General features: G+C 34.9%; 1 protein-coding gene across 1 annotated transcript; it reads left to right on the top strand.

Annotated features, from left to right (window-relative positions):
• The first annotated feature begins 770 nt into the window (after positions 1 to 770).
• On the top strand, positions 771 to 23,096 carry LOC133528115 (uncharacterized). The gene is made up of 8 exons (XM_061865344.1): positions 771 to 862; positions 957 to 1,032; positions 6,407 to 6,557; positions 8,571 to 8,716; positions 17,000 to 17,060; positions 17,146 to 17,248; positions 21,116 to 21,211; positions 22,887 to 23,096. Exons 2-8 carry the CDS (start codon positions 957 to 959, stop codon positions 23,010 to 23,012), a joined length of 759 nt encoding a protein of 252 aa, XP_061721328.1. The 5' UTR covers positions 771 to 862; the 3' UTR covers positions 23,013 to 23,096.

Consider the following 23,096-nt stretch of genomic DNA (forward strand, 5'->3'; position numbering starts at 1 on the left):
ACACCAACTACGTAAAATAGTAGGATTAATTACAGGACATAACACACTTAACAAACACCTACACAATATGGGTAAAACGGACAGCCCCATGTGCAGAGCGTGCATGGAAGAAGAAGAAACAACAAAACATATTCTCCTAGACTGCAAACAGGTAGAAGTATACAGGAACAAATACCTAGGGACTCCGTGCACACTAGGAGAGGCAATTAGCAACCTGAAAACTTTGCTAGGCTTCGTGGAGGAGCTGGGGTGGTTAGAGTAGCGCTACCTCGTTTCATGCAAAATAGGCACAATGGTTGTCGATTTGCGGAAAATGCCCAGAAGCACTAACTAACTAGGTTACGTCACGTCCTCCTGTAGTTATTAAAACGCACAATGAGTCATGTTGAATCTGTTTTTATATTTTGGCAAGGGTTGAAAATTTATTAGCGAGTCCCTTGGCTTTTGTTTCTGTTTATTTTTAGGGAATTGTCTTAGAAGCGGTTAATCTTTAGCTGCTGATGCAGGTAATTGAAGTGTTTTCTTATGAATTATCAGAATTTATAGATAAACAAAAATAGTTCGGTCAAATATTCGGCCCATTTGTAATTTATACATTACGTAATGCACCTTTTTGATGTCGTCAAGGACCTGTTTTTAACTCTACATTATATACATTTTATAATGAAATTAAACAAGAAAAAAACGAATATTTAAATATATAATACAAAACAAAGCGTACAATGGTTTGTTATCGTGTTGGATTAATCTTCCCACAAGTATTCTTTGTAGATTGCTAAACGAACACTCGGATTTATCAAATACATGTCCAGTAAACGGCAACACCGGTGATAGACTGGTCATTATAATTGTTAATTCAAAGGTGAAAGTACAATCTTTAATCCAACATAACTGTGACAAAGTATTTTAATAATTTGTTTTATTTCCTACATGTTCTTTATCTTTTGATTTTTTAGATGAAAAAAATAAGTTTAATTTTGTTGACGGCAATAATAGGCGTTTCAAATACATCCTTGGTGGATGATTTTGTGGGTAAGTAAGTCTTGATCTACCTGTAGAGATTTTTCGCGACAAGCTCGAAACGGAAAAATACGGTTCTAAAAACCATTGGTATTTGGCTTTCTGCACGGTCGCAATTAGACCTGTACCTCTAGTGTAAATTTATTCGATAGCGAAACGTGTCGTACGCGTTTGCGTTAAGTCTCATTTTGTATGGGATTTAGAAACAGCGCGCCAAGCGGGACGTTTTGGAAACTCAAAATCCCATACAAATTGGAACTTAACGCAAACGCGTACGTCTCGTCTCGTTATCGAATAATTTTACACTAGGGTTTCTAGTTAATCAAAATGAGCCACCGTTTTCGAGTAATGGTCAGGATAAGTATGACTTAAACTAGTATGCATCCCAATATGGACTCCCCACTAGCGTGTATAAAACGGATAATATTTATTTGAAATTGTCAGTTTTGAGTAGGATTTCTAGTAAATAGTTTTTTTAAATAAATGTTATTATTTTAATTCCAAAATTTTATTAACTCGAAAACGGTGGCTCATTTAGATTAACTAACTCCATATTGTGTCCAAATTGGGATGCATACAAGTTTAAGTCATATCTTTGATACGCATAGCAACTTGTGGTATGTCATCATTGCGCATAGAAATGAAGTAATATTATATTGTGACATAGCAGTTGTCATATATTTTTTGTGCTTATAGGTTTTAATTATAACTAGACTACATTATAGAATAGACTGATAGACGTATATACACCCTCCAAACACTTAATTCGACGGAGCCCCTATTTCTGCGTAGTTTGCCCTTCGGGCATCTAAAGAAACCTACCGAACCTAACCTACCTACTATTTGAATAAATCTATATCTATGAATAGTTTCTTTTATAAAACCATTTCTCCTACTGTAAGGGGCTCCTCTCCTTTCTGATTATGACTAAAGCAATATTTGCTTCATAGGTTGCTCACAAACATAAATATTTACTAGTAGCTCTGTGAGCTGTAGACCTCGCGAGCATAGCTTAAAAGTGAATAAAAGTATGGCTCTACTGTTTAAAAGAATTTATAAAAATAAATTGACAAAAATACATAATAATTATTGAATAGGGTGGTCCTACTTTACTTTGTATGTAGAAAAAAAATAGATTTTATCTTCACAAGGCTCCCTTTATTATATTATGGAATAATTTGAACTCATTTGCAAATGATTTAGTGGTCGCTGTACTCGCTATGATTTTGTAATTTGCAATATCCTCATACAATTTAAAAAATGCAAAGTAACTAAAAAGTAAAAAAAAAAAATCAACCGCCATATTTTGAACATACTTATGACTAGCTCTTGAACATGTTGTCCGAAAAGAACTAGAATAGGAGTTGAGTTGAACGGCAAACACAAGGTGGTAGGGTACGCCGACGACCTAGCTTTATTAGGGGAAAGCCGTGAACAAGTGGCGGAAGCAGCTAGTGTCCTGGAACGGGAGGCTTCTATGATAGGTCTCAGGATCAACCAGTCGAAAACCGAATACCTCCACATGAAACGGTACAAAAACACACGCGTCAAGCGTGACAGTCTTCATGTTGGAGGCACCGTTTATCGTGGAGTTGACAAATTTCGGTACCTCGGATGCACGATTACCGACACAAACACCAGAGAGGAGGAGATCAACATAGGCATCCAAAATGCCCTGCGATGTAGCGCAGCCCTCCATAAGGTGTTGGCGTCCAAGCTTCTCAGCAGAAATACTAAGTTACGGGTATATAAAACTATAATAAGACCAATCCTTATGTATGGCTGCGAAGCTTGGACACTAACACTGAAAGAAGAGAGTCAGCTCCTGGTAGCGGAAGGAAAGGTGTTACGGAAGATTCTGGGACCTATCAAGAGAGATGACGGCACCTGGAGGATCCGTAAGAATGTCGAAATCGAGGAGTTAGTGGCCGAACCCAATGTCAAATATAAATCAAATCGGAACCGGACAGTTAGGTACCTTTCCTTGTTAGTGTACTTTAGTTATCTATGGATTTACCGATAATACTGATTAAGATACCTATAATTATTATCTAAAGATACAGTATAAGTGATTACTTATTGTTTTTAGATTTTAAAACAAATATGCGAGTATTAGATTATGTATTGTTATTAAAATGCTTATACTGATTAATGAATTGATTTGTGAATTTAGTCATATGTTACCTTTCGCCTATGGCTCTACAATGTACAGATATATAAATCTAATTATCTACAAATCTACATAGTAAAAATCTATAATACACGTTCTTAAAAGTAACTCTGATTATGGAAAAAAAGCTGCATTTTAAGTGGCGGCAAACGCAAAGTTATAGTTTTAAATTAAATTTACAGTACATATGGGGCTACTTTATAGCACTAGTGCGAGAAGTAGCATATTACGTTACTGTGTCGAACATTTAAAGGGCCATATGTACTGTAAAACGTTGTACGATACATGTGCGAATAGGTAATTCGCAACTCGTGTCGATTTAAAACACTCCCTTCGGTCGTGTTTTAATTTATCGCCACTCGTTTCGAATTTCCTATTTTTCGCACTTGTATCGTAATGTACTATTTTAGACGTTTTAATAAAGGGCAAATGCCTTGAGAAAATGATATATAAATGAAACTACTAGTAGGTACTTATATATATTCGCAACGGCAGACTCCAACCTAACCTTTTTGATGGATGCGATGCGGTGATGAAAATGCGGTGGTGGCCGAGTGGATATGACGTGCGACTTTCAATCCGGAGGTCGCGGGTTCAAATCAATGAGTTTTTCGGAACTTATGTACAAAATATATGATTGAATTGAAATATATAGGCTGTATTATTATTATACACCCCCTCTTAACAAGGAAACAAGCCAATTCATGTGGTGATTAATTATCAGAGATGCAAATAAACTATTTTTACAATTATACGCAAATACTAAGAAATTTTTGATATTAATAATTTGAAAGAAAGAAAGAAAATACATTTATTTATGACAAAACCAGAGACATGTCAGTCGCTTCGCTTGACAGACAGATGAAGTGTGCGAAAGGGAAGCCATCACGTATATGAACAAGCCATAAGTGCGAAAGAGACAGATTACATATGCGAAAACGTAACCATTTTTGAGTTCGAAGGCGGCAAGATCATATTGCCGTATTTTTTAACGTGAAAAATATAAGAGAATCAAAAAGAAAAATATATATTAAGTAATTTAGTGACGATGGTGTCATGTGGTGTGCCGGGTTGTTGTGTTTCAGGGCCAAAAAACCCAGGAAAATACTCATTTTACAGGTAATTATGATAATCGTAGCGAAATTTTCGTACCGATATTTTATCAAATTAACAGCATAAAAAGTGTAAAAAGCCAATTTATACAGTTCATTATAAGTTTTTCTTCAATTGTGTGTTAATATTTCATCATATTAGTCAATAATTTAGAATATTTTGTGTAAAAACCTAAATTGTTACTTTACGCTAGGGCTTGACAAAATGTTCATATGACTATCGATAACTCGTCGGTATATTATTAGTAGGTATGGAATTAGTTGTTCACAAGACATTATTAAGTTATTAGCCTTTATAACCGACTTAAAATAATAACGATTGTTATAATACCTTTTTTGAAGGTGCACATGTTTAGCGATAAATTTAAACTTCACTTTCCAACACAGTACTTACATTTTACCCACTTCTCCACGGCTTTGTAGCCAATACAAGGAAACACAAGACAGCGTATACTTGTGCACAGCGTATACACACCCAACCCAACTTGTCAGTAGGAAATGGCGCGAAATTCATATTTTCTTTGGTAAGTCAACTCTTTGCGCCTACTGTTAACACTTAGCATGTGTTTGTATTAACGACATTACACATGTTACACCACTTACACCCGCATACGACAGAAACCTGCTTTATCAACGCGAGTCACCTGCTTTACCGACAGTGCCGCATTCCTTAATGCTTGTTCGGACTAACTACGTTAGTAATTTAGTCAAGTAGCGAGTATTTTTAGTTACTTAACGTCCCATAACACCAAACCAGGTGAGAAAAATAAAAAATCGCAATGAGTGGCGATACGATTTTAAGTCGACACGAGTTTCGAATTACCTATTCGCAAATGTATAGTACAACGTTTTACAATACATATGGCCCTTTAAATTTTCGATATATTTGACCATTTTGAGGCTGACTGTAACGACTGTAACTGTAGCCTCGGTTATGACTATCAGTATTGTTATTTACTGTGCGTCCGCTGTAAAAGAAAATTAAAGGTACTATAGGCGCTAAAAAGGTCTAATAGTAGTAATAATACTCATATCTATTACATTTTTTATAAAAACAAACACAATTGAAAAAGTAGTCGATAAAGCAGTTAAACATCGATAGATTATTAATATGTTGTAACATGACATCACTATTTTTGTTCGCACATAGACAATTTACGCATAAACTTGCATTTCATTTTTGGTCACACTTTTGAAGTTTGACAGTCGTTCTATACTATCCTATTTCTATGGACAAAACAGACACGGATGACAAAAACATGTTGACAATACAATGAATTATCATTTAGCGCAAAATGCCATAAAATGGTCACAACTCAGCATGTAGCTGGCAAAGCCAGCGCTGTTCTTCCGTTGTGAATTTAGAAAATGAGTGAGGTTTAAAAACCGTTATTTTTGTGACTAACTGACTTATAGATCAAAAATCTTTCAAATACCTAACCTACTTCCAGGATGTCATAGAAACTTGAAATTTGGCATTAAGGTAGACTATTAGGTGTTTATAGCGGAAAATCGGATAACTGAAAATTATTGATAACTAGATGAAAAACAATCATATATTGATAATTATTAGATTTATCTAGACTTATAGATCAAAAACCCACTTCCAGATGACTTAGAAACGTGATATTTCACATTAATGTAGACTATTAAATATAGGTATGTATATAGAGGAAAAATATGAAAAATAAAAATTATTGATAATTCGATGGAAAAATATATATTTTGATAAATATTAGATTAATTAAAACTTATAGACCAAAAACCTACCCCACTTCTATATGACCAAGAAACTTGGTAGAAGGTAGACTATTCGACGTATTCAAAGGAAAAAAGTCTGAAACTGAAAAGTTTTGACGATGGACCGCAATAACGCGAGGGTCCCATTTTGGCACACATACAGATCTCAATTCTTTTGTCGGCGAGTCAACATTCAACAATGGCACATATTCTTAATATTGATCTTGGCTCTCATTTCACATTTATGTTTTTGTTAGCTAAACATACTGTGGCCATCCGGAATCAATTTTTTGAATTTAAATGTACGCAGTAGCCTTCTTACATAATACCTTTTAAAGACTTTGGTATATGTGTATTTTTACAGGTATAAGGAATAGCTTGCTCGAGCAGCAGGTTTTACAATTACTGGAAACATTTAGGGAGACAATGTTAACTGGCTCTGGTGACATTCCGATTTTGGACCCACTCCAAGTAGAACAATTACATATAGATGAAAATATAATTGACTTGCCAGGGTAAGTACTATAATTTATAGTTTAATATAAACCTTGGGTAACAAACATAGATACCGAGAAGCGTGTCTTCAAAGTGCTGATGAGCGTATAATATATATATATCATTATTGAATTTGTTTGAAACAGTAAAATAAAAACGTATTAGTGTTTCTTGATTTTTGTGTGTACACGAAAACTCGTTTTATTTCGAAATAGCAGTGGAGATGGGAGTACCCCAAGGATCTTAGGCCCGTTTTATTCCTTGTGTATTTCAATGACCTATGGCAGATCGCCGGCATGGTAAGCCGAAGATCAGGGATTTTTATGTTTGCAGACGATACTTCTTTATTGTTCAAACTTAATAGGAAAGGTACTGAACTTGTTGAACCAAACAATACCGTATCCATGATATCCTATTGGTTTGCTGCCAATAATCTAGTACTGAATCTGAGTAAACGAAATGTAAAGGGGTCTCACTAGCTAACTCATCAACTGAAAATGTAGTCCCTAAATTCTCTAATATTCAATTTAATGGTCAAACTTTAGAATTTGTTAAGACTACTGTTTTTCTAGGAATAACTTTAGGCTCCAAATTACAATGGGGCTCCCATATAAACTTTATTAACTAACAGGTTGAGCTCCGCTGCGTTTGCAGTAAGGAGAATAAGGCAGCTTACCAATGTAGAGACGGCACAGTTAGTCTACTTCGCTTACTTTAACAGTATAATTACTTATGGTCTTATTTTGTGGGGATCAGCTGCTGATATTAATCTAATATACATTTTGAAAAAAAAAGGGCAATTAGATAAATTTACAGCCTGGGGTCACGTGAGTCACCAAAATAAAATATTTAAGCAAATACATATTCTAATTGTAAGGAAAACCTTACACAAGTTTTCAACGAATATTGATAAGCCAAAGGCTACAAGAAATACAGGAAAGCTTAAAGTAACATATTACAGACTGGCTAAAATAAGAAAGTCGTTCTTGAGAAATTGTATAAAATTCTATATCAAGATACCAAAGAATTGTCACCAAGCTTAGATTCTAAATTCAAAACTGTTGTTAAGCAAAAACTCATTTCGCGAGAATACTATAAAATGAGCGATTACATCATGGATTTGGCAATGATAACGTCCTGCATTAGCAATCTAGTGCGTCACTTTTCTATTAGAAAGTACCTACTGTATGTTATTTTTATTTAATATAGAAAATAACAACATACATAATGGATACATACAGAGGATTACTATAACTAGCTTAAATCTAAAATAGGCCCTTGAGGCATTGTACCAAGGATGCTGGCGGCATTTCCTCGTTGTATCGCAATACTGATACGTTATGCGAGGAAACCGCCAGCTCTTCGGTCACCAGTTACGTCAACCAGACGTTTCGCGAATTTTGCAAAAAACTTGTGCGCGCTGTGACCCTATGAACCTACTCTAGCCATCTTTCAGCTCTTGCCATCATACCTGATAATGCCAATCGGCTCAAGAAGAGCAGGCACATTGATGGTGGTAAGAGACCGACGGATTATGTCATTAAGCGACGCATGTCTTGAAAAACGACCCGCAATTTTTTAACAAGATAATCCATGGTGTCCGAGTCGGTCCACGTCCGTGCCACAAGAGCATATATGTGGCGTACATACCGAAACACCGAGTCGCAAACCAGTCGCCAGTCTTAGGGAGGTCAGATCCAAGAAAGTACCAGTATTAGGAGAATAATGGGCATGTAGCCAGTAGCCGGCTTCCCGGGCTCCGACTGCCAAAAGCCACGCTTGATCTTGACTTATACAGTTCTTTGGAAGAGTGTATTAAAGATATGTTATTCCATATTAATTTAAATTGTATTTGTTATTTAATGCTAATTATGCTAATAATATTAGTTATAATTATAAGATGTAATGTTTTGAAAAGATGTGTCCCGACAAGTTTCTCGCCGTATACTTAGGTAGGGCAGGCACTGACTCATTAAAGAATATTGTTTTGTCTGAGATTATACGTACTTACTAAATTGTACATTTCATTTCAGGGCCCACGTGACGATTAAGGATTTGGTACTGCATTACCTCAGTACTTTTGTCGTGGATCATTTAAGAATTTCAATCAGTGGTTTAATTCCATTGCGATATTCGGTGCAGTTTGAAGCACACATTCCGATTATAATCGCTGAGATTGGTAATTCACTAATCGTGTAATTTCTGGATAAAAAGAAGGCATTTCTTCTGGGGGCTAGCAAATAGCAAATATTAGATATATATATTAAAAACTAATATTATTTACAGTTAGAATAAATAGTTCGTTACTTGTGCATGGTACAACTCTTCTGGATCTCTTATAGATATAGCATAAACTCATAAAAAGGGAGAAATATTATTTTACTAAACATTTGAGCAGATAATACTCATAGAGGATTAATATTATTGCTTAGTTACATAATCATTTCACTGCAAAATACTAATAGGTTAATTGAATAAAAACTTACTTATGTAAAATGTACTTAATTAAACAAGTTCAAATGAAACTGCTATTTAAGAGTTGTTTGAAATATTTTAACAATACGATCAATCGTGCCAATATAAAAAATGAGACTAGTCGTTTTATGCTTTAGCTTTAGCTTTTATATTTTAGATTTGTAGTATTGGGTTGTCAGTGAGAAATCATACAAATTCCCATTCAATTAATTGAAATTCATTTTTACATTTGGTTTTTATTGCTTTAGTTTTTTTTGTACTCACCTATAGAGTACGAGTATGCTGCGGTTTAATTAGTAATAATTACAGGGTTGGGCAGATTAAGTGTCTTAGTTTAAGATAGCCTTAAAATTAATACAATACTTCAAATCTGAATATTAAACTTGTTTTTATTTTAAGCATACTTAAGATAAAAGTTAATAAAGCCTAGTTCATATAGAATTGGCACATAAGCAATGTTTCAAAAAATAATTCCATGGCGGAAAAAAAATGACAATTACAGTTCAATCACCAACCTTCAAAGTATTAATGGTGAAAATATTATTTTCCTAGCTTTATGCATTTTAATGTTTTCGACCATGAAAATTGAGAACAGGAGATTGATCGTGCACAAATACTTCGAAAATTCTTATCAATCCCGGGCAAAGACAGCTAAGTCGCTTAAGATAGAAGCTAGTTTTTGTAGGGTCATAAAACGTTACAAGGAGACTCTTTCAACCGACAGGAAAACACAAACTAATCGGAGGTCTGGGACAAATAACAAGATTTTGGGAAAAAAGTCCCAAGGTCACTCAAACTAAATTCAGGACGGTCTAATTACGATTTATCCCAAAAATTCAAAGAAACTTCTAGAAAGATAAAGATGATTCACCTCAGAGGTGGCTATAAGAGCTATCGAGCAATAAAACAGCCAAATCGGACTGTTAAACAGATCCGACAAGCTAAAACACTAGCTCGACTATTGTACGACCCAGTATTGACAAAATTCGAAGGTTGCTTGTTGTTGGACGACAAGACGTATGTAAAACTCGATTTTAATCAACTACTCGGTTCGAAGTTTTATATGGCCAATAATAGAGGTAATTTACCTGAAAAATATAAGTTCGTGAAACTTGACAAGTTCGTAAAAAAACATATGATATGGCAAGGAATTTATAATTGCGGCTGTAAGACGAAAAGTTTTATAACATAGTCAACAATGAAGTCGGACCTTTATATTAAAGAGTGCTTAGAGAAATGAGTATTGGCATTTATTAGAACCCATAACGGTCCTGTGAAATGATGGCCAGATTTAGCCAGCTGCCACTACTCAAAAAAAAAATCAGGCCAATTACATGCCCCGCGAGATGAATCCTTCGAATTGCCCCAATTCAATCTATCAAAAACTACTGGGCAATCATGAAAAAAATTAAATAAGACTAGTCAAATTGTCCAGGGTATCAATTCATAGCAATCTACTAGAAATCAACACGCCAAAAATGTCGACAAAAGTGTTGTGCAGATAATGACGGGGGTCCATTAAGAAAACAGTTCGTAATTATTTACATAACTGAGATTTTTTTTTAATTTATACATATTTGAAAGCTTAATACATTACTATTTAAAATTCACCATTCATAACTTTCTTATTTTATTAACTTAAAAAAATAACAATCTTCTAGTGCGTATCAATTCTATATGAACTATGCTTTAGTTAATATTTACAAATTTAATTAATTAGCTCAAATCGCTCTCCTTTAACCTGTATAACTTTACGCATTCTCCCATGCAATGAGTAGCACGCGGCACGCACTACCTCATCTGGTATAACGTCCCATATCTTGACCAACTGATGCTTAAATGAATTTAAATTCATTTCCTGTGTGCTCCCAATCCTGCTGAGCATGTATTCCCATATAGAAAAGTCCAACGGATTCAAGTCTGGTAAAGATGGAGGCCATTCTTGCCACGGTATAAAACCTGTCAAATTTGTTCGACACCAGTCTTGTGTACGTTTAGCTTTGTGAGACGGGGCACTGTCTTATTGAAAGCAATAATTGTCATACCCAAACAACTTTCGGATATTTTCTAGCATATATGACCCTGCAACACGTTCTGAATAATATAATAGTCTTGCTTAATTTTTACTCCCCGATCAATGAAGAGCAGTGGTAGTTTGCCCCTAGGTGATATGGCACCCCATACCATGACAGCCGACGCACTTTGAAACCGGCTAATTTGTCTCCTAGAATATCCCTCAATGAACCACCGTAAACACGAGAATTTTGTTGATTGTGGCTAACTTACAATTTAAACATCTTTTCGTCGGAAAAAATAATTTCATCGCCCCCATGCCAAGCTAGCAAGTGCCTGCATTTTTCAACTGTAGCTTTTTTCTGGTCTTCTGTTCATCCATGATATTTTTTTGTGGGCCTTCAATCGTAGATTATGTCGCCGCAATATACTACCCATTGATCGTCGGGATATTTTCATATCTTTAGCGAGTTTTTTTTTATACTACGTCGGTGGCAAACAAGCATACGGCCCGCCTGATGGTAAGCAGTTTCCGTAGCCTATGTACGCCTGCAACTCCAGAGGAGTTCCATGCGCGTCGCCGACCCTAAACCCGCCCCCCCCTCGTTGAGCTCTGGCAACCTTACTCACCGGCAGGAACACAACACTATGAGTAGGGTCTAGTGTTATTTGGCTGCTGTTTTCTGTAAGGTGGAGGTACTTCCCCAGTTGGACTCTGCTCTAGATCTGGAATGACATCCGCTGCGCTGTGCCCTACCACACAAAGCGAGATGACATTCAAAATGCCCATACCTCTCTTTTGGACGTAGTTTAAGGACGTACCCGGGTAAAAGTTGGGGGTAAGTTTACTTGCACTTTAGGCTGGATTTCACCGAATACGCTCACGAATGCTTTTGATTCTATTTGTGACACGAACAGATGGTTTTCGACCAGGTTTGAGTCTGATTCTTCAAGATCCTGTTTTTTTAAATCGCTTAATGTTCCAAGATATGAACCTTACATTAATATCTATATGTTTCAGCTTCGTAAATATCTCGCACGGTCGGAACTTTTGCTTGTATAAATTTACAACGAGCTGGCGTTTTGCGTCCATGTTGAAAACAATAGATATCAATCTGACGTCTAGAAATCATAAAGACGCATAAATTCTCGATTAATAAAAAATAATATAGTTAAAAAAAGTTCTGCTATATTTAAGTAAAATGGCAGTACAAAACTAGGCCACTTAATCTGCCCAACCCTGTAGTTTTAAGATTGTTTTGTGTTTTTATGACATTGATGTACAAATTTTTATGAAATACTTGATGAAATAAACATTTTAACAATGCCCGGTGGTACGGGTAACATTACTAAATATTAATTTCACAATAAAATAACTGGTGTAGAAGGATATACTTAAGGACTTTCGAAGTTTAATTCGTTATTTGATCAACTAGAAAATAATTAATGAAAGATCAAAACGCCACACCCACAAACAGACAGGCTACTACTAGATGACTCGTATAAAAAGTATTGTATACAATAGTGATATAATAATCAAGCTTTTCAATCTCGTACCTTACTCAGGAAACTCAGCAAGTTTCGTTACCTAAATACGGTACTCGACTGAAAAGCTTGTATAAACACGATTGTATAAAATACTATAATTAGGCAGTCAATCATGCTCATATACAGGGTGGGCCCTGTAACTAAAGCAAAAAAAATACCAGAGGTTTCTTAAAGTATGTACAGTTATTACATAGCGGTCCTAATATTCCAAAGTTTTTAATTAGGATATACAGTTATTTAAAATTAAGATTAGCCATCAATGAATTTTCACATTCCGATACTATCGCTAAGCAGTCGTAGGATATCTTGGTACCGGGCGTTTTGACAGATTCTAACATGTGTGTGTAAGTAGGTAGTGCAAATTATTTTTTTAATTATTTTAGGAAACACATAGTACATAGTACGTAATATTTTGTTGACCATTATCATTATTTTTGAAATACTACATTTGTATTTATTATTGCGAATCTCTTTAAAGGATTGGTTTGATTTTATGATTTAAAAATGTTTGTAACTTTATGGTACGTTGACATGCATGCACAAATGCCACGAATACTTTATGATTTACGCGATTTGTGCGAAATGATTCTGCTTTACGGCGAAACTAGAGGCAACGCACATCGAGCTCTAAGGTTGTACGGTGAACGATTACCTAATCGAAGGCAACCAGCCAACGGCCGAGTCATCACCAACGCCGTGCAACGAGTACGCGACAACGAGCCTGTGACTGGAGCAGTGCCGCCGGCACAGGGCCCGGGTGCGGCATTTAATATAAGATTGGCATTAGAACGATGAATAATACGTCATTTTCGGCAACGACTTACGACCAGCACCAGAAAAGCAGGCCTTATGTTTGGGGTGAATCACAGAATAGTACAAAAAGTTCTAAAAAATAGAAATTATCACCCTTATAAATTTCTTAAAATACTAGCCATGTTACCACGTGACTACCCAGTGCGACTTGCATATTGTGACTGGTTTGTCACAGATTACTTTAATAATTTACCCGAGAACATTAAAAATGAAACGTGGTTTCAACTAGATGGTGCACCTGCACATTCTGTTGTGCCAGTCCGACTAAGGCTAACTCAAATATTTGGTGATAGATGGATTGGTCGGTTTGGTCCCCGAAGATGGCCGGCAAGGTCTCCCGACCTTACATGTTTGGATTTTTTTCTTTGGGGAGCTATTAAAGATTACGTGTATTCGGCAGAGGTAGACACGGTCGAGATGCTGAGGAGAAGAATTGTTGAGGCGTTCGAAAAAGTTCGAGAAGTGGATCTTGACAGAGTGCACCGTAACACACTCTTGCGTTATGAAGCATGCAGTTCTAAAAAATAGAAATTATCACCCTTATACATTTCTTAAAATACTAGCCATGTTACCACGTGACTACCCAGTGCGACTTGCATATTGTGACTGGTTTGTCACAGATTACTTTAATAATTTACCCGAGAACATTAAAAATGAATCGTAGTTTCAACTAGATGCACCTGCACCTGCACATTCTGTTGTGCCAGTCCGACTAAGGCTAACTCAAATATTTGGTGATAGATGGATTGGTCGGTTTGGTCCCCGAAGATGGCCGGCAAGATCTCCCGACCTTATATGTTTGGATTTTTTTCTTTGGGGAGCTATTAAAGATTACGTGTATTCGGCAGAGGTAGACACGGTCGAGATGCTGAGGAGAAGAATTGTTGAGGCGTTCGAAAAAGTTCGAGAAGTGGATCTTGACAGAGTGCACCGTAACACACTCTTGCGTTATGAAGCATGCAGAACAGCAAATGGTCAGCACATAAAAAAAATTGCTTCATTAGATAGGTATTACTCATCACGTTCTGTCAAGCAACGGAACGATTTAGTTTATTTTGTAGTTTTGGTTATGCTACAAATATCTAATAAACATGATAACATTATCTTCGCTTTTTAATCACTACGTCTTTCAGTACAAGTGGCTGTAAATACTTGAGAGACAAGTGGGCATGCATCATGATAGAGAGAATGAATTACCGTAATGAACTTTTACCAAACAGTTTGTTTGAGACTATTTTCTGCGGTGGTGTGTCACCTTTGATATTTATTTAATAATAGGTACTTATTCAGAATAAATTGTTGCATTCTTATCACCTTATACTTGTAACCTGTAACTTTATAAATTCGAGAAATGTCTGGCACCCTTAATTAATTTAAATTATTTAAAATCTTATTATTTACGAAAAAGGCAGTTTGAAGTAAATGTTGCTACGACAAATGATAGTATTGACCTACAAACTTCATACTAAAGCTGGCCACAGACGTACGTGAGTTTCCGGATCCGGGAAACCTGAATGTATCCGTTTCACCAAGTTTCACGCACACGTTCTTAATTTTTTCAGGCCTGCTACCGAGAAGATCGAAAATTCGAAACATCTTTCTCTATCGCTCTAGCATATTTGACTCAAGAGCGGTAGAAAAAGATGTTTCGAATTTTTAATTTCTATTTTCGCAGTAGCAGCACTGAACGGAATAGGGAAAAATCTGACGCCTGCGCCGGCCTATGGAACTCCTTATCTGAATTATTAATCCTGAAATCTTATCAGGAAACCGTACATCTGTTGCCAGATTAATTTGTCGATCATTTTGACAGTTCTGAGAAAAGAGTTAATTTGATCTTTTGACTTTCAGTCCTCTACGCTAATAATAATTTTATCATAAACTTTCATAGACATTCACGCAATTGCAAATGATAACTTTTTGTTGTTTGTTGTTCATTTTCTTACCTATTGACAATGTAGGTACGTCAAGAAGATAAGATACATCAAAGTTATGCAAATAAACGACCATTAAATAAATTACAACACACGAACGCAAAATATTTAGGTACGTAATACCTATGATGAAAGAAGAGCGAAAACAAATCGAGCTTTATGTTAAATATTGCAAACGATTATCCTCCGGCTAATTAAGTATTTAATAGCCGTGTTACTTTCATCCCACTGCATCGAAAGTGTGGTTACCAAGTATTGGTCTGTTTGTGGCGGTGTGTATCCCGATTTTCACAGAAATTTATTGAAAAAGGTGAAACTCTCTCTAATATTGAAAAGGTGCGCACATGCCGTATCGGACAAAACGCAATGAATTGGAGTACAAGCCGTACCACCGAAGTTGTAGCTGAGAAAAATAAACATCCTTAACAAACCTTGTGAAGTGCATAACCAGTAAGATTTGAATACCTAATTATTATGAGTGATTTTATTTAGTGCATTTTTTTGTTGGAATTTCATAATAAAGAGTAAGTTGCGTTAAAATTATAATTTTATTACCTAAATTTATCCTATCGTGCCTACACCGTAAATCTACTTGATGAGAAAATTGTTACTCTCGTTGAAAAAAGTGATTATGCAATTAAGTTCAACTGCATACGTTTAAACAAAATTGATGTGTTTATAGGTTTAGTAATATTATTGGAAACGATCGTAAACGTCACTGTCAAGTATTTAGACTGGACACAATGTTTGTGGTACATTACTTGCTCGATTAATTTTGTTAAAAAATAACAATAAATTTATTTTTCATTTTAATTAATTAATACCATTTAGACGTTATTACTGATTAGTTAAAGGGTGTATATTTAAATTTTTTGCTTTAGTTACAGGGCCCACACTGTATTCATAGTAGTTTATATGACTGCTACATAAAAAAACTTATTCAATTACGAGTGCTGGTTTATGAAACAAATGAAGTGCGTTTCATAAAAAGATCACACGATCGTTTTAATGCCTACTTATGTACAGTTACATAACTACATTGTTTTACCGGAACCGCATGTTACGACAAGCATTGCAGTATCGTTTCTCTTTTAAGGATCTCGCGGATAGGCGGGTGGCGCCTCCGAAATATAGTGATCGTTCATATCACATGAAATATTTGCTGAGTTTAGTTTAAAATCAAAAAAATCAAACTCATTGTTTTCATACTAGTAGTTTTTTTCAGCACGCAGTAAATCGATACCTAAATGAAAACTATTTTCATGCAAACAACGTCCTCTCAACTGATATTAGAATAGAGATCGAATCAAATCAATTTTTTTTTCAGACATGTTCGAAATTTGAATGTACCTAATTATAAATTAGTTGTCATAATGGAGCAATATTTTTTTAATGCTAGTCATTACTTGCGGGTTTTGAACGCATCATAGAGGGTTTCATAATATGTGTGTACTTAGATAACAATATTGACAATAGATTTAGAAAAAAAGGCGAAATATCCAATGCATTGGTACGCCACAAGTGGCATTTAGGTTTTAGGTAGCCCAAAACTGGAGCACTTTGAAATACTCTCAAAATGTCGCATAATTTTATGTTTTGCACATTTTTTAACATTTCTAAACACATATAATATTTGATTACCTAATTAATGTAAGCATAATCAAACTGGTAATTTTCAGATGAGTACGATCTTTATATTAAAGCGATGGATTATGAAATATTTGGTAGAGGAGACGGCAAGTAAGTTATTAATCTGATGTATGATGTAAGTAGGTAATTAAACGTTACCTATAATTGTTACTTTAATTATATTTTACTCTTTTAGAGTTGAGGTGATTGAGCCAAAAATTTCGGGGTCCTTTACTATTGCAGTCTTAAGCACGACGGTAACAGATATGGTCGTTAACATTGGTTTAAGCAAGTTTGAGGTAAAAACTTTTTTATTTATTTATTTAGAAGCAGAACTTTGCTCATGACATTAATTAGCCGAAAGTACCTATAAGTTACATGACAACATCAACAAAGTAAATGAATCATGAAAAGTAAAATAAGTTTCGTCGAAGAATTAATTTTTGGAGTTCATTAACAGTTCCATTTCACCAAATGTTGTTTTCCGAAAGCAAATGCAAAATTATATGTAGGTGTCATAAAATGTTGGTGGTGAATAACAAAATGTAGGTAAGTACCTATGCAGAATAGAGTGGCCAACATTATATCTAATCTAATACTGATTCTAAAATGGATTGTGTAAATGTGAATTAAGTAAGGTGCGAGCTATTAAACTTGCTGTAACTTTATACATTAGCGTTTGCGTCAAATCCGGCAGTTCTGATTTTTGCAGACTTCTCTCGCCTCGAGCGCCGAACGCAACTTTGTCAAATATGTATCGAGAAGACCTCGAAGAACTCGTGTTTTTTAGATTTGGGCGATTATAACCCTAAAGGACTTATATTTGATAGTACCTTCTTGAAGCGTTCGTAAAGTAGACTAAATTTGCTACAATACGAGACTTGAATTGACCTGTAGACCTACCCCTCAAATGGAGGAGGGAAATTGTCGCCTCACGAGGTCTAATCTATGCTATATTTCTTCCTGTTCTTAGCAACTAGGGTAAATTATATACGGCGGTTCAGCGGTTCTTTCGTTTTTTGACAAAGTTGCGTTTGACGCAAACTTAGATTATTCGTTTGGCCAACATCATAACCAAGGTTGCAAAAAATCAGAGCTACCGGATTTGACACAATGATCTCGAAAACCGCGAAACTTTTACGAGACCTAGAAGTGCATTTTCTGGACCAGCCAAAGGTGCGTTCTGTCGAGTTAATTATAGTTAGAAGGTTATCCATTAATTACCGAGCCCCCAGTATAAATCTTCAGAATCAGGATTTCCTTCTTTCACTGGTGCTAGTTATTCTATAAGACATTCCTTATTGCCAGTACCCCTAGTGTACATTTATTTGATAGCGTGACGTAACGTACGCATTTGCGTTTAGTCTTTAAAATTCAATACAAAATGAGGCTAAAGGCAAAAGCGTACGTCACGTCACGCTATCGAATAAATTTACACTAGGGGTTCTGATCTCATATTTGTAAGTCACCGGGAAGAAACCTATGGGTTTTTAAATGTTGTTTTTAGGGTTCCAAATGGCAAAAAACGGAACCCTTATGGATTCGTCATGTCTGTCTGTCCGTCCGTCCGTATGTCACAACCACTTATTTTCCGAAACTATAAGAACTATACTGTTGAAACTTGGTAAGTAGATGTTTTCTGTGTACCGCATTAAGATTTTCACACAAAAATAGAAAAAAAAAACCATAAAATTTTGGGGGTTCCCCATACTTAGAACTGAAAATCAAAAAAAAAAATTTTTTTCATTAAACTTATATATAGATACAAAAATGATATTGAGTTTTCTAATATCATTTTTTTCTAAACTAAATTTTGGATATTGACCTATACTCGTATTACTTTTAACATACAATGCTGTTTCGTATATATAAAGGCACGGAAGAGTTAATATTCCCAATTTAGTAAATAAGGCTTTACATGATTCACATGTGTTTACACCACATATGGATCGTATACATTTTTTTTGGCTTTTTAATACTAAATCTCTGTCTGTTGAGTTTCCTCAAAGAATTACCCCGTATCTTAGAGTTGACGTGACGTAAGCGTGATAGGAAGTTATGACAGCAGATTAGTTAGAATAAGAGAATGATAAACCTAAAAAAATATATGATGTACATTACCATGCAAACTTCCACCGAAAATTGGTTTGAACGAGATCTAGTAAGTAGTTTTTTTAATAAATCATAAAATTAAATAATTTTTTTTTTCATTAAACCCATACGTATCTATGGATAGGTCTTCAAAAATGATATTGAGGTTTCTTATATTATTTTTTTCTAAACTGAAAAGTTTGCGCGAGAGACACTTCCAAAGTGGTAAAATGTCAAAGTCAAATCTTTATTGCATATCACAAATCACATAAGATGGAACAGAAAGTGTAGAAGTACATGTGACGCCCTGCAAGGGCACAGCAATCTAAGAGGACTAAATCTACTTTAAACAATGAGTAACCAATAATCTAAACATTGCAATTAAACCCCCCCCCCCCCCCACTGTAACTTCTAAAATAAGAGTATGATAAAACTAAGAAAAATATATGATGTACATTACCATGTTAACTTCCGCCGGAAATTGGTTTGAACGAGATTTAGTAACTAGTTAAAAAAAACAATAAATTTAGGGGGTTCTCCATACTCGGAACTGAAACTCAACTTTTTTTCATCAAACCCATACGTGTGTGGTATCTATCGATAGGTCTTCAAAAATGATAGTAAAATGCGTGTCCCCCCCCCCTTGTAATTTCTAAAATAACAGAATGAAAAAACTAAAAACATATATGATGTACATTACCATGCAAACTTCCACCGAAAATTGGTATGAACGAGATCTAGTAAGTAGTTTTTTAATACGTCATAAATGTTACGGAACCCTTCACAGGCGAGTCCGACTTGTACTTGGCCGCTTTTTATTTAGGGATCTGTAGCCGAAATTGCAATAAGATTCGTCATGTCTGTCTTTCCGTCCATATGTCACAGCCATTTTACTCGAAAACTATACGGTAGGTATATTTTAAGGAAAGTAAATATAACAAGGTGTAATTTGTGAGCCTCTCCTTAAATTAAAATAGATATTCAAAAGTTAAAATCAGGGTAGTTTCTTCTTACAAGTATATATAAAGTATAAAGAGTAATTTAAAAAAAATTACACACATCATTCCATAGGACTTTTAAAATAACTTTTCAGATTTATAAAAAGGTTTTTGATAAAGTTAATTTAATTTGAACTTGATCGGTTGAGCCATTAATGAGTTTTTCAAAAAACTTATCTTCTTATTATAAGGACATGCATAGGTACATTGCGAAAAACCCGTAACTTAACTCAAAATATTAAAAATTCTTAACGCACCTCAAAATATATGAAACAAAATAAACGTTCTCAAAATAATAGTAAATTTAAAGCATGGGCTGATTTGCTGTGAAAATGAAAAGTCGAGTGTAAAATTATTCCTTCACTTTCACCGACATAACTTACGAGAGCTGATCCGAAAGTTGTTAGCTGCTCAGGCTCTATTCATGTGATTTGAATAATATTTATACCATTGTGAGGGATCTTTCAGAACTAGCTAACTATCTTTAAGTGGTTTATGGAAGTGATGTAAAATCATTTTAATAAAACGATTAGTTTTTTAATATTTTATTTTTTACTTCGACGTCTAATTGTTTTCTAAATTGATTTCTATGACTATTGGTCATGGAAATCAATTCTTGTTCAAAACTGGTTATATTTTTTAGATGTTTAAAACAAAATTTAAATCTGCATTTAAAGCATAATCTGCATTTAAAACATAATATACTAAAATAAAATGTGCTGTACTTATATATTTAATTATTTATCAATTGTACATGAAAAATAGCAGACGGAGTCAAATAATGAATACTGGAAACATGTTAATTAGATTCTCAAACTGTTAAATAAGGAATTCGTTTAAATTTGACTGATTTGACAAACATTTCCTTTTTTTAAGTAATTTATAACTCCATACAAAACAGCTTTCAGTAAAAAGAAATCATAAAAAAAACTATTCGCATTGGTTTATTTAGGTATTTGAAATATCTCTTACAATGGTACATATTATTCACGGCGCGTGAGTAGTGCCACAGCAGCTCATAACTTTCGGAGCAGCCCTCGTAAATAATTACTATTAAAATAATGGTATTGGTTTCAGCCTCAACTCACTGGACTATTCTACCACGATGGCGCTAACAACTTCGCAAACGCTTTTGTTGCCAACTTGGTTCCGGAAATTGTTGTCTTCTACAAAGTAAGAATAACGAGGTTTTCGTTCGACCGATGAAAACGGGAATTTCAAACTGATGTTCCAATATGTCATTTATGGTTGAAATAATATCTATTAAGTTAGCGGTTCCGGATAACTACATGCTAAGATACCAACGTCAATGAAGGCCCATCGTAATTTTTAATATTTTTATATATGAACTTGCAGTTTTGTCTATGGTACTAGCGAACATGGACGCCAAATTTTAAGGCATTCACACTTCTAAAAGTATGACATTTTAAAGTAGGCAAGCACCGGGTCTCTTTTGTGTAGGTACCTAAGTTGGGGATCCTCTGAGCCGATTTTTGGATATACTCGAGCGTGAGATATAAAAGACTTCCAGTAGTATCGTAATCTACCCTGCGAACATACACTAATTTAGCGAAGATACTAAAAAGCTAGTCTGAGTATCGGAATACTCAGCAGAAATTGGAAAAATACTCATATAATAACAGTTTTTATTAACTGGACTTCTGCCCGCACGAAATTTCACACTTTGTTAAATGTTCCAAGAGTCAGCACATCCTTTCAAACATTGTGGGGAAACTGAACCTGTAACTCACTAGGTTTTAAGAGAAAACTACTTACATTCCTTAATAAAGACATAAATGAAAAAAATAATTAACTAAAAACCTTTTTCGCAGTTTACAAGGCCTAATTTAGCTACCTCCCGCGATAAGCGAAATAAAAAATCGTTGCCTCCCTTTAGTTTTTGCTATAATAATATGAGTACAACCGACATAGATGAATATGCACAAGTTTGGACGTTCGCGGTCGGTGTCATGTCGACCGTGCACCGTGTAGTGAGTAGTGATACTTGTAGTAAATAAATAAATAAATAAATTATTTTATCTTTCGATTTTGATAGGTCTCGACGGCGCCGTTGAATTACGCCATTTAGCTACCTCGCCTCCCTAACTATTGTTCTAACCGATCCCAACATAGTCGCAGAAGACTGTAAGACTTTGTTTGCGAACAGAATCTTTTAATTTTGCATATGTATGATAAATAGTTACTTATTTAAACATATTCATTAACATTGCCGGCTGCTGTGGGTCATATTTAGTAGTTCCAATTAAGTGCCTGACTCGTAACGTGTAAGTCGATTACTTACCTTTTATTTCAGCATTAATAAATGCAATTTTACTTCTTATATTTAATGATGACAAGTAGTTATTCAACAAATAACTTTTACATCAGAAGGTGTTCAATTACGCCAATCATATATCTGAGTAAGATAATAACATTCTATAAAATCCCATTTTTTCAAAAGAAACGACTAGTGCTTTGAGCCATAACATACATATTTCAAACGTAAGCTTAGTCCCATCAGACAGAATAAATAAACACTTGTGGACTTATTTTTTTCATACTTGGGAATTTTCATGCCAATATTTATGCTCTCTGCCGGATGGCAACATAACTTGAGTTAAAACTCCGAACTAAGGATTCGAATACGCAGGTTTTATTAAGTATGTCTAAAAACGCTGGACATGTTTCGATCCAGCGCAGTACACGTCGAGCGTTCGACCAACACAGGTGCTCCTCGAAAATTGGATCGTAACACGCGAATACCTAATCCGTTGAAAATATTATTTTATCGAGTTTCTTGGAAGTTAAATAGTAAAGATTCAAATATTGACTAACTTATTTATTACAGGATGAAATTAGAGACTTTATAAGTCCTTTAATACAAGACATTGCAAATCAAATACTGGAAAACGTAAGCATAGGAGATCTATTTCCTCAATTCCAACACATTAAGAACGTGAAACTAGACGGATAATTGTAAAACTCTTCTGGGTAGTTGTTGTGATACTAAGTGTTCGTACACTACAAGAAAAAACTAAATTAAAACTGTTGAGAATAA

Source organism: Cydia pomonella, chromosome 1 (genome assembly GCF_033807575.1).
Source record: "Cydia pomonella isolate Wapato2018A chromosome 1, ilCydPomo1, whole genome shotgun sequence".
Taxonomy (NCBI): domain Eukaryota; kingdom Metazoa; phylum Arthropoda; class Insecta; order Lepidoptera; family Tortricidae; genus Cydia; species Cydia pomonella.